Raw genomic sequence first — 12,682 nt, 5'->3', positions numbered from 1 at the left:
AAAAGTCATTACAGAAGAGACGGTGGGTGACAGCCAGTTTCTCCACCACCACTACCACCTCCCAGCAGCCTGGAGCATCAGAGCTCCTGCCTCTGAGACAGCTTGGGAAGGTCCCGTGAGATTGTATGTGATCCTCTTGTGCTATTCCAAGGTCCAGCCAAGTGGACACAAGTCACCCACAGTCTGTATCAATCTGGAGAGTCTGAACTGCCCCTTAGGGAGGCTGAGAACAGTCCTTACCTGTGATTCACTCCCACAAATGGCCACTGTAGATTGTCCCCACATGTTTTCCCAATAGAGGCCAAAGACAGAGAGCCCCACCCCCACCTGCAAACCTGTCTTCTCTATGGCATCCTCTGGACATTGTGTGGTTCTAGAACCTAGATCAGAAAGGAGACAGCAACCTCCATCTGCTCCCTAGCCTCACTATGCACCACCTAAATCAGCAACAGAGAGTCCTGTGGGAGGCTGGATGACCGTGGAATCCACACCACAGCACCAGCAGAGAAGAAAGATGGTCACAGTCCCTTTATAAAATGGGTTAACACATTCAGAATTCTCGTGGAGCTGGGGAAGTACAAGAAGTTCAGGTCAATGGTGTTGAGCACTCCGTGGAAACCATCCTCCACATGGTGCCAGGTCACAGGCACTCCCAGGTCTTCCAGCCTCTTCTTGTACAACAGTGAACTGTCCCGGAGGGCATCATACTCACAGCTCACGATGCAAGCTTCCGGGAGTTGAGACACTATGTCATCTTCTGCAATCAGGGGCGAGCACATCACATCCAGGACAACACTTAGTTCCAAGTAAGCAGCTTCATTCACGGGCTCGTGGGGCTTCTGTTGGTAGCCGCTCTTAAACCTCTCCGGGATGTTTTCTGGGCCCAACCACTTTCTGTACTTTTCCCAGACTTTGGCAGGCAAATGGGCACCTTTCATGATGACCTCTTGCCAGGAGGAGCTGATATCCAGATAGTGAGAAAAACAGTACCAGGTGAAACTCCAGCAGAGCATCGGGATGTTCTTTCTCTGCTGAAAGGAAGGGGTCTGAAAATCTAGGACTTGGAGAACGGCATAGATCAGGATCTGAGCCCGGATCCGGGGCAGATCTGGCATGTTCACAAGTTTTTGACAAACCACTGTGGCTATTCCCCCTCCCAAACTGTCGCCACAGACCACAACCCGGGCTGGATCCACTCCATATGCATGTAGGGACCTCAGGAAGTGGATGGTGGCCGCCAAGCAGTCTCTTATTGACACTGGACACTTATATTTGGGTAACTTGCGGTAACTAAAAAGGAATCAAGAAACAGTTGATACTCAACGCCCCGGCAGATCCAAAAATATCAGCACCTAGCATCTTTTAGCCCAAATTAGTCGATTCACTTCCCTTTCTGAAACTTGAGCGGGTAAAGTTAGGTGTGAGGCTTAAATAAGATGAGACACATACAGCCCACATAACTTGGCAGGTGCCATTCCTATTGTCTCAATGCCCTAATGGGGAACCTGTGTCACAAGACTTCTACCAATTGGCCAACAATGTAAATATCACCAACTCTAGCCCCATCTTTCTGAACCTACCTTATGCTGCTTCCCTGACTCACCTGCTCCTGCCTCCTGTTTTAGGATTCTTGTATAAGCATCTTCAAGGCTTGCTTATGTTTTTAATTAATCATGCCATACCCACAGATTTTGTTGGGGGGATCTTGTAGACTTAAACACAGCCAGTCGGCCAGGTCAGTGGTTCACACCTTTAATTTCAGCACTTTGGGAGGCCGAGGTGGGCTGTTCACTTGAGTCCAAGAGTTCAAGTTCAGCCTGGGCAACATGGTGAAAACCCATCTCTTCAAAGAACACAAAATATTAGCTGGGTGTGGTGGTGGATGCCTGTAGTCCCAGCTACTCAGGAGGCTGAGGCAGGCGGATGGCTTGGGCCTGGGAGGTTGAGGCTGCAGTGAGCTGTGATCATGCCACTGCACTCCAGCCTTGGTGACAGAGCGAGACCCTGTCTCAAAGAAGAAAAAAAAGTAGGCCCTCAAATAATGTCATTTCATTCAATGTTGTTTCATGATATTGATGGAAGAAAGAAAAATGATTGTAGCCTGAGCTACTACTGTTCATGTGGAGTTCGCACATTCTCCCCATGTCATGTGGGTTTTCTCCAGATCCTCCAGTTCCCGCCCACATCCCAAAGATGTGTATGTTACATTCATGAGCATCTCTAAATTGCCCCGGTCCAAGTGAATGTGGGTGCACGTGTGAGTGTTCCCTGCGATAGGAGGGGTGTCCCGTCCAGGGTTGGTTCCTGCCTTGTTCCCTGAGCTGCAGGGATAGGCTCCAGCCAGCCCGGACCTCAACTGGAATAAGGGAGTTGGAAAATGAATAGATGAAGGAAGACAAATTATTGCAAAATAAAAATGCATAAAGTTGGTCGGGCACGGTGGCTTGAGCCTGTCATCCTAGCACTTTGGGAGGCCAAAGCAGATGGATTGCCTGAGCTCAGGAGTTCAAAACCAGCCTGGGCAACATGGTGAAACCCTGCTTCTACCAAAAATAGAAAAAATTAGCCGGGCGTGGTGGTGCGCGTCTGTGGTTCCAGCTACTCAAGAGGCTGAGGCATGAGAATCACTTGAGCCTGGGAGGCAGGGTTGCAGTGAGCCGAGATCACACCACTGCACTCCAGCCGGGGTGACAGAGTGAGACCAAGCTAAAAAAAAAAACAAATGCACAAAGTGTACCATAATCGTACATCTGCACAAAAATAAATGATGCAGTACAGAAGCTTTCAATGAGCCTGCCACATTTGTGTTTGTTTTTGAATTGGGAGGTGGTCAGAGGTACTCCTGACAATTTTTGCTTTGAAAATATTTATTGCTAGATTTAACCCTTCACCGCAATGACCACCATCGCCCATTGATTCGCCGAAAATTGGATAAATATTTTTGTTTATATTAATCTTTTAAAAATATATGTATAGCTCACATTTATCTGAATTTTTAATATTATCAGTTTTTGGTCTTCATTTAGAAGTTTAGACCAGGCATAGCGGCTTGTGCCTGTAATCTCAGCACTTTGAGAAGCTGAGACAGAAGGACTGCCAGAGCTCAGAAGTTTGAGACCAGCCCGAGCAACATGGCAAGACCTCGTCTCTATTAAAGAAAATTATAAAATATAAAAGCAGTAAAATAAATTTTAAAAAATTTAAGTAAGTTTGCTGGTGTTTTTGTGACCAGAATTATACCATCAGTGCTTAATTCTTATTTATATCAATTAGCCTAGGTAAATTAATAGGTAAAATTGGTTTAACTTCATCAAGTCACAGTTCTAAGAACCTATCGACAGCATCGAGGACTCGCTGTACCACCAGAGGCCAGAGATACACAGCTCTCTTCCAAATGAGCTACGCTCACTCAACACCATTGCTGCCGTGCCTACCTGGTATTGCTAAGAGATTCCAGAAATCCAGATTTTGTGAGAAAGTTCACTATTTTTAAATGCTGGCCACAAATTTATAAAAAGAAAAAGAGGCCAGGCGCAGTGGCTCACGCCTGTAATCCCAGCACTTTGGGAGGCCAAGGTGGGCGGATCATGAGGTCAGGGGTTCAAGACCAGCCTGACCAACATGGTAAAACCCCATCTCTACTAAAATTACAAAATTAGCTGGGCGTGGTGGTGTGTGCCTGTAGTCCCAGCTACTTGGGAGACTGAGGCAGGAGAATCGCTTGAACCCGGGAGGCAGAGGTTGCAGTGAGCCAAGATCACGCCACCGCACTCCAGCCTGGGCAACAGAACGAGACTCCACCACCAGCCCCCCAACCAAAAAAAAAAAAAAAAAAAAAAGAAAGAAAAAGAAACACTCTATGGGACCAACAAATAAATATTCCATCAGCCGTTTCCATTCCATATCCCCATTTCAGGCCACCTGGCAATAGATATTCCTGGAGAGCAATACCCTTAACTCCAAAATCCTGTCTACCTTGGATTTAGAAAATAACTTTCTGGCAGAGACTTGCTGGCATGTTTTACCGATGATCTCTTGCTTTGGCACAAGCAGAATGATAAGGTGTCTAGCAACATCCCACAGTGAAACTCCTTGGGAGCTGAGAACTATAAAGTCAGGGTTTAGCCAGGTTTGTCATCTAACCTTTTCACTTTTTTTTTTGAGATGGAGTCTCACTCTGTCACCTAGGTTGTTGGAGTCCAGTGGCACCATTTTGGCTCTGCAACTTCTGCCTCCCGGGTTCAAGCGCTTCTCCTGCCTCAGCCTCCTGAGTAGCCAGGATTACAGGCACATGCCCCCACGCCTGGTTAATTTTCATATTTTTTGTAGAGACGGGGTTTCACCATGTTGGCCCAGCTGGCCTCAAACTCCTGGCATCAAGTGATCCAACCACCTTGGCCTCCAAAAGTGCTGGGATTACAGGCGTGAGCCGCCACACCGGCTCCATCTCTTCATTTTTCACTCTCCTCAGATAGCTGTGTCACAGGAAAGCTAGGAGATGTACCCCAACTGAGATGCAGACAACTGACATTTCTTTTTCTTTTGAGACAGAGTCCCACTCTGTCTCCCAGGCTGGAGTGCAATGGCACAATCTCTGCTCACCGCAACCTCCGACTCTCAGGTTTAAGCAATTCTCTTGCCTCAGCCTCCCGAGTAGCTGGGATTCCAGGTGACCACCACAACACCCAGCTAATTTTTTTTTAATTTTTAGTAGAGATAGGGTTTCTCCTTGTTGGCCAGGCTGGTCTCGAACTGCTGACCACAGGTGATCCACCTGCCTTAGCCTCCCAAAGTGCTGTTATTACAGGCATAAGCCACCGCCCCCAGCTAGAACAGCTATTTCTTTCGAATGTGTACCTTTAAATGAAACTACAGGGAAACTTATCAGGAGGAAGCACCTGTGTGATGCTGCATCAGGCGGTAGGACAGGGGCCCAGCGCCCACCATGCCGTCTTTGAGGCTCCAGGAGGGGTGGGTGACTGTCAGAGACCCGTCAGGACAGACAATGGGTTTGTTTTTGTTTTTCTCACCTTCTCTAGTGGGTCTCAACCAGGCGTGGAACCTCCCTTATGGGAACACTTGGAAATGAATGTGGCAGCATTTGAGGTTGAGTGATGGTACAGGGTACCACCGGCATTTAGCAGAGGGAAGGGCAGGGCTGTCTTACTCAAAGAAGAGTTGTGCCACCCAAGTGTTCTTGCAGTGAAACTCTGCACCTGGTCTGCTTTAAAAAGGCCACCTCCTTCCTGCCCACCTTCCAAATGCACAAAACGCCTCTGTTTAAATAAACCCAAGGCCCACATGCACAGAGGAAGGGGTTCCCATCGTCTGTCTCTCCCTCTCTCTTCATCTCCCCATATTTTCTCTCACTTCTTTTTCTTTTTTTGTTGTGTTTTGTTTGTTTTAAGACAGATTCCTGTCTGTCACCCAGGCTGAGTGTCATGGTGCAATCAGGTTCTCTCACTGCAACCTCCCAGGCGCAGGTGCTTCTCCCACTTCGGCCTCCCAAGTAGCTGGGACCACTGGCATATGCCACCATACCTGGCTAATTTTTGTGTTTTTTGTAAAAATGAAGTCTCACTATGTTGCCCAGGCTGGTCTGAACTCCTGGGCTCAAGCATTCCGCCTGCTGTGGCCTCCCAAAGTGCTGGGATTACAGGCGTGAGCCACCACACCCAGCCACGTCTTTCTTCACTGGCTTCTCTCAGCCCATCCCCTCCTCTGGGCTTCCTCCAGCTCCCATCTGCTCCCACCCCTCACCCGCATTTCTTTCTTTCTTTCTTTCTTTTTTTTTTTTTTTGAGATGGCGCTTCCCTCTTGTTACCCACACTGGAGTGCAGTGGCAAGATCTCGGCTCACCGTAGCCTCCACCTCCCAGGTTCAAGCAATTCTCCTGCCTCAGCCTCCCGAGTAGCTGGGATTACAGGCACACGCCACCATGCTCAGCTAATTTTTGTATTTTTAGTAGAGACGGGGTTTCGCCATGTTGACCAGGATGGTCTCGATCTCTTGACCTCGTGATCCACCTACCTCGGGCTCCCAAAGTGCTGGGATTATAGGTGCGAGCCACTGTGCCCGGCCACCTCACCCCCATTTCTATTTCCCACCCCATCTCGCCAAATCAGAGCCTTGCTCCCTGCTGGCTCCCCGGCATCTCCCCTTTACTCACCCAACTGCCAGAACCACGGAGTCACTCTCCTTGCACAAACGAGAGCATATGCCATGGTGGGTTTCTAGAAAATAAATGGTGTTTGACATTCACTAGGAAGGCTTCCTTTGCCAGCCATTGTCACTGTCTTCTTCCTACACACACAGCACTTGGGCTGACACTGACTAGATTTTCCCCTACTCCAGTTCCCCTATTCCAGCAAACTTCCGGCCAAGCTTCTCACTGGCTCTCCTCCGTGGTACTGCCTGAGCAACTTTCTCTAAGATGCCCACCCTCTGATCCATCCTACAAGTCATTAAAAATATCTGCGAAGCTGTTTGACTGTAGAGTGCAGTGGTTTAGGGTATGAGCTCTGGATTCAGACAGACTGGAGTTCGAACCTCAGCTTTGCCTCCTTCTAGCTGCAGCTAACATAGTGCCTTGCAATTTCCTCGTCTGTGAGCTGGGATGATGATAATATCTAACTCATAGAGTGCTGGAGTAGGAATGAGATCATCGACATATAGGGTTCCCACAGTGCCTGCATGTAATTAGTCATATTAATAAATATTGATTAATAAATATTAGCTGTTAGCATCATTCTCATACAGACCAAACCAACGTCTCCATTGCATGAAACCCCTTATTCTCAAAGGCTGCCACACTGGGACCCTGGCATTCCACAGATTAGAAAGCACTGCTGAAAGCAAATCAAAGTGTCCCCCTACCCTAATTCCCCAGGGGTAACAATTAAGATAGTAAAATTGTCTCAATAGTGACTTTTTCCTCTCATTGATTTTTCTCAAATCTTCCTGTTTGTCTGTACCAGAATTTGTCTTAACAAAACCTGATGTGAAACGAAATGCTGTGTTTTAATTCTTTTCATTTAAGATGTCCTTATCTCCAACTAAATAGAGGTGGTAACGATAAGGTAGCGATATCTACGTATATATATGTATATACATATGTACACATATAAATGCAGGTAGGGGTACATTTCAGGGTCATTACCTTACAGTTTCCTTCCTTATATTACAGTATTGTTAATTTCACTAAGGATTACATTTATGGCCGGGCGCGGTGGCTCAAGCCTGTAATCCCAGCACTTTGGGAGGCCGAGGCGGGTGGATCACAAGGTCAAGAGATCAAGACCATCCTGGTCAACATGGTGAAACCCCGTCTCTACTAAAAATACAAAACATTAGCTGGGCATGGTGGCGCGTGCCTGTAATCCCAGCTACTCAGGAGGCTGAGGCAGAAGAATTGCCTGAACCCAGGAGGCGGAGGTTGTGGTAAGCCGAGATCGTGCCATTGCACTCCAGCCTGGGTAGCATGAGTGAAACTCCGTCTCAAAAAAAAAGAAAAAAAAGATTACAGTTATGTGAATAAGGAGATGTATAAGAGGGCAATATATTCCGTATTTTTTCCCCTGAATGACCTGCAAACCATGAACTGCCCTGGTGTTCCCTGGTCATGATAGCAAACGTTATGTCCCAGGAAGATCCCATTCTTTCAAGTTATGTTAAGGGGTGCCATCACCGTTTGGGAGGTCTGAGAAAGGGGTTCTTACTCAAGCTCCCTAGGGCACCCCCGCCACCGTGGAAGTACACGATGCCAGGCTTCAGGGTGCAGCTGGATGCCTTGGGCTGGTACAGCTTCACAGGGATTGTCCCAAAGTGTAAATCTGTAACCACAACGTCGGGATCGTACTTCAGCAGCCGCAGATCTTGCATGAAACAGATAAATTGGGGCATAGCACAGATTCTGAGCTTCTCAAAAATCATCCCCTGTTGGAGAAAGAAGAAGAAATGAGTTGAGATGGGTTTCTGCATAGGCCGTCTGGAGCCTGGCCCTCAGACCTGCCCTTCACAAGTGGCAAAAGGCATTTGAGGAAACAGCAGTTAGACTGGACACAGCCCTGCTCAACCCCTCCGTGCTCTCAGGACACCTGCAGGAAAATCCACTCCCACGCAGGCCTATGTGGCTACAGCACCAGCCAGCCCTGCCCAACCCACTCTCCTGACACCTTACACTGCAGCCACTACGAGCCAGGCTTCTGGGCACCCTGATGGTCCCTCTACCTGCAACACCCCCCCTCCACCACGAGGCCCTGCTCCACCTCGTCCTGGGTGCCACACGTTTCCAGGAAGGCCTTCCTGTGCTGTCCCAGCCAATCTGGCCACCCAAGCATATGTAGCTAACTGGAGTGTGGCTATGTTTGTTAAAAACAGGAAGGGGGAGTTTATATCTTTGAAAATACCTACTGAAGAATTTGAGGATAAAATACTACGATGTCCAAGACTGGCTTCTTAAATAAATGGAAATGAGGGGAAAGTCAGGGACACAGGGAAGGGAGATGGGCCAGGAGTCAGCGATGGCAGCGCTGGAGGGTGGGCACTCTGTTCCCGTTTGGTATATGTCAAAGTTTGCACAAGGAGTTAAAAATACAGCCAGGCATCGTGGCTCATGCCTGTAATCCCAACATTGGGAGGCCAAGGCGGGTGGATCACTTGAGGTCAGGAATTTGAGACCAGCCTGGCCAACATGGTGAAACCCCGTCTCTACTAAAAATACAAAAACTAGCTAGGCATGGTAGCAGGCACCTGTAATCCCAGCTACTTGAGAGGCTGGGGCAGGAGAATCTCTTGAACCTGGGAGGCAGAGGTTGCAGTGAGCTGAGATCGCACCACTGCACTCCAGCCTGGGCAACAAGAGCAAAACTCCAGGTCAAAAAAAAAAAGAGTTAAAAATATGCAAATAAAGCAGGCTGTCTCTCTGGGTAGCCTTCCAGTGTTGTGTAATCCTTTTCTGTGTCACAGCCGTTTTGGCCATGGGTGAAGGGCCTCATTTCAGAACTTTTTTTTTTTTTAGAGCGATGGAGGCCCCACTGTGTCGCCCAAGCTGGTCTCAAACTCTTGGACTCAAAAGGATCCTCCTGTCTCCGCCTCCCAAAGTGCTTGGATTACAGGTGTGAGCCATTACACCCAGCCCAGAGCATTTTTAAATACATAAAATAAATATGTGGGATTATAAAGGAAAGCAGTTTTGAGTGTCCTTATCAAAATATTAAAGTGTATGATGTGATAATACAGGTACTTCCTTATCAGCACATTGAGTAATAAGATCTAGCTGCTGCCTGATGGTACCCTAGTTTCAAAGGAAAGAGGAGAATACATGAGTTTTCCAATGTCAAATAGGCTATGCAAATAGCTGTGACTCCTCTTGGTGACAAAGTCGAGGTCTGGCTTTCAGTACTGTGGTTTGTTGCCTTCAGTCCTCGTGGAAGGAATTTCGACTGGAGGTCAGCCGTGAAAATGGGCTAATTTTGACCCCATCCAAGTCCACGAGCCCCTTGTATTCCATGACCTAGGGGGGCTCAGGGAGCCCTAGGTGAGAAGCCCTGCTGGGCTCACCTCATGGGCTCTGCTGTCTTCCTGGTGTTCTCCACTTTGGGAAGCTATTTATCTGGAGCTTGTTCGCTTGTGGGTTTGCTCCTTTATGGACCGATTCCCTGCCCCCACTGGCTGGAGCCTACAAGCTCCCTAAAGGCAGACCTGGGGGGACGTTCTCCCTCTCACCTGCCATTGACCCTGGCGCCCAGAATTGGTGCAGGATGCAATGAGTCAACAGAGAGTAACCATGGTTAGTATTTACAGAGGGCTCCCTCTGTGCCAGGCGTCGCCCTCTGGAGAGGGTGATTCACGGAGTCCCCACAAAATGTTGTGAAGTAGGGGCAATTCTCCCCACTTTGCAAAGGAAGAAATCAAGTCACTGTATTTGGGACCCTGGACTACAGAATATGAGCGTCAAGGCCAGGAACACCTGGGAGCCAATCACTGCGTCTGACTCTGGAGATCAGAGGCCTTGGGCTCTTCTCTTTTAGATAATAGCTACATTCTTTTTTTTTTTATTATTGTACTTTAAGTTCTTGGGTACATGTGCAGATCTTGCAGGATTGTTGCATAGGTACACACATGCCATGGTGGTTTTCTGCCTCCATCCCCCCGTCACCTACATCAGGCATTTCTCCCAATGTAATCCCTCCCCAACCTCCCCACCCCATGCTGTCCCTCCCCTAGCCCCCTATCCCCCAAGAGACCCACATTCTTCTAAATAGTATAGAAGAGACATCTAAGGTGTCTCTGGAGAAGAGGCCCTGGCAATTGCTTTTCATTTTGTAAGAAACTTACAAGAAATATTTTGTATATTCAATTTCCGTCAACCCTCTGAAAAGGTACAAGAAATCCATATTGGCAATACCGACACAGTTCCGTTTACAGGGATTTTAACAAATTACAACAGGAGCAGCATCAAATTATATTACCTAGGCAGCTTTCTATCTCTCAAAAACAACAATATATTTTTAAAGTCATAAACTGTAGTTTTGCTCACCGGCACTAATTTACTCATCTGCTACCCATTTATTTTGTGGCTTGCTGGCTCTAGCTAGCAGGTAAATAGCAACTGGGGCTCAGAGATTCAGGAAAACTCATTCCTGTCGTCACAGCTTCTGAGAGTGCTGAGTGCTGCTAATAACATAGACACATTTATTACCACTGAGCTGTACACTTAAAAATAGCAAAAATGGTACATTTTATATGAATGTTTTACCTCAGTTTAAAAAAATAAAACAAACCAACACAAAAAAGAAAGTCAGGCTGGACGAGGTGGCTCACGCCTGTAATCCCAGCACTTTAGGAGGCCGCGGCAGGCGGATCACCTGAGGTCGGGAAGTTCGAGGCCAGACTGACCAACATGGAGAAACCCTGTGTCTATTAAAAAAGAAAGAAAGAAAAAAAAAAAAGAAAGTCAAATGGGAGACATGCAGGTGGATAGAACCAGACTTGTTTTTTCCTTCTGTGAACTGAGAAAGCAGATCATTCTTTGAATTTTGTGGATATTAGCCCAGCGAGCTTCATAAACACCAAAAGAGGCTATGAACCACGTGATAACGCAGGTTTGAGAAGGGGTGATCAGCCGTCACTGTGGGTCCCATGATATCGATGTTCATTCAGCTAGAAGCTTCTGGCGTGTGCTTTCTCCTGCCCCCTTCCTTAATACTCAGCAGGAGGGGACACATAAAACACAAAACTCACCCATGTCACCAGCAGCTGGAATATGCAATGGAGGACTCTCAGTTTCACAGGGTGGCCAATCGCTGCAGGGATGTGCACAATGAAAAAATGGCTGCAAATGACCCACAGAGCGACCCCCAGCGAGAACAAGCAGGCTGCTGCGAGGAGCATCAGAGCCAGGGTCCACATGCTGCTTCCCACTCGGAGGAGGCTGAGAGGAAGCTGTGCACTGCACAGACACTTTAGGACATGGTTCCGAGCCGGCAGATCTCCTTCACTTATAAGTCACACCTGCCCTTCCCTACCTCCCACAAATGCTGGCCCAACCCAGGTGAGTCACAGGCTCAGGTGAGGATACGGTTCTAGGACAGGGCCCATGCAGGGGAGAAAGTGGCCCATCCAGCTGATCCAGCCAGAAAATAAAGTTCTAGAGTCCCACCTTACAACCTGGCACTGCTAGCTACAACTAGCCTTGGGTAAGCCACCAAGTCGCAATGGACATCACAAACACGATTCCGCCCACCAGCCTCGGACCTCATCTCCCCACTCCCTGATTCCACTCCAGCTGCGCTTGAGGCAACCAACAATCCTACAGAGTGGGGCGCCTATTATTATCCCCACTTGACAGATTTGGAAAGTGAGGCTGAGTGCACGTAACTTGCTCACGATCAGAATGCTGGCATTTGGCAAAGCCAGGATTCAAATCCAAGCGTTGCGAATGCAGGGTTTCCCAACCTCTGTACTGCTGGCTCGCTGGACTGCATGAGTGTGCATTGCGGGGTGTTTGCCAATATCCCTGGCCTCTTATCTATGGCATTCCAGCGCCAGCCCTGCCCCTTCCAGAGTGGGGACAACAAAAATGTTTCCAGCTATGGCCATATCTTCTGGGAGATAAAATCTCCCCTGTGTGAGAATGACTGCTCTCTCACCTGAGCCCGGAGGTGGGAGACACAGCAGACATTGCTGTTGTGACCGTGGATGTGGCACTTGGTCATTAGGGAGGATTTCTGTTGGTGACATCAGCCTCTGACCTGACCTGGAAAGGTAAGCAAGCACAGTCTCCTGGATTTGCAAGAAAGAGGACAAAGTCTGTCTATTCATCCACTCACTCCACAAGGGTTTGCTGAGCACCTACAAAGTACCAAGCCCAGATCCAGCCTCCGGCAGTAAAACACCACAAAAGAAAAACTCCTGTCCTCCCAGACAATAAACAAACAAGTGAGGCAGGTGGTGATAAAGGTCACAGGGAAAAACCAAGAAGCGGGTGGTGGGGAAGGTGGGGGTGGGGAAGATAAGGGATGGGGAAGGTGGAGGAGGGGGAAGGGGGGGGGGGGGAAGGTGGGGGGTGGGGAAGGCGGGAATGAGGAAGGTGGGGGGTAGGGAAGGTGGGGGTGGGGAAGGTGGGGGATAAGGAAGGTGGGGGATGGGGAAGGTGGGGGATGGGGAAGGTGGGGGATGG

At 48.4% G+C, this 12,682-nt stretch overlaps 1 protein-coding gene across 1 annotated transcript; it reads right to left on the bottom strand.

Moving 5' to 3' along the window:
- Nucleotides 1-200: 200 nt before the first annotated feature.
- AADACL3 (arylacetamide deacetylase like 3) lies at nucleotides 201-11,452 on the bottom strand. Its single transcript, XM_032300449.1, has 4 exons — nucleotides 11,245-11,452; nucleotides 7,719-7,935; nucleotides 6,170-6,233; nucleotides 201-1,290 (listed from the first exon to the last, which is right to left on the bottom strand). Exons 1-4 carry the CDS (start codon nucleotides 11,410-11,412, stop codon nucleotides 519-521), a joined length of 1,221 nt encoding a protein of 406 aa, XP_032156340.1. The 5' UTR covers nucleotides 11,413-11,452; the 3' UTR covers nucleotides 201-518.
- Between the last annotated feature and the right edge of the window lie 1,230 nt (nucleotides 11,453-12,682).

Source organism: Sapajus apella, unplaced genomic scaffold (assembly GCF_009761245.1).
Source record: "Sapajus apella isolate SASKATOON/1434 unplaced genomic scaffold, GSC_monkey_1.0 scaffold43, whole genome shotgun sequence".
Lineage (NCBI taxonomy): Eukaryota > Metazoa > Chordata > Mammalia > Primates > Cebidae > Sapajus > Sapajus apella.
This window is presented reverse-complemented; position numbering and strand designations above follow the sequence as displayed.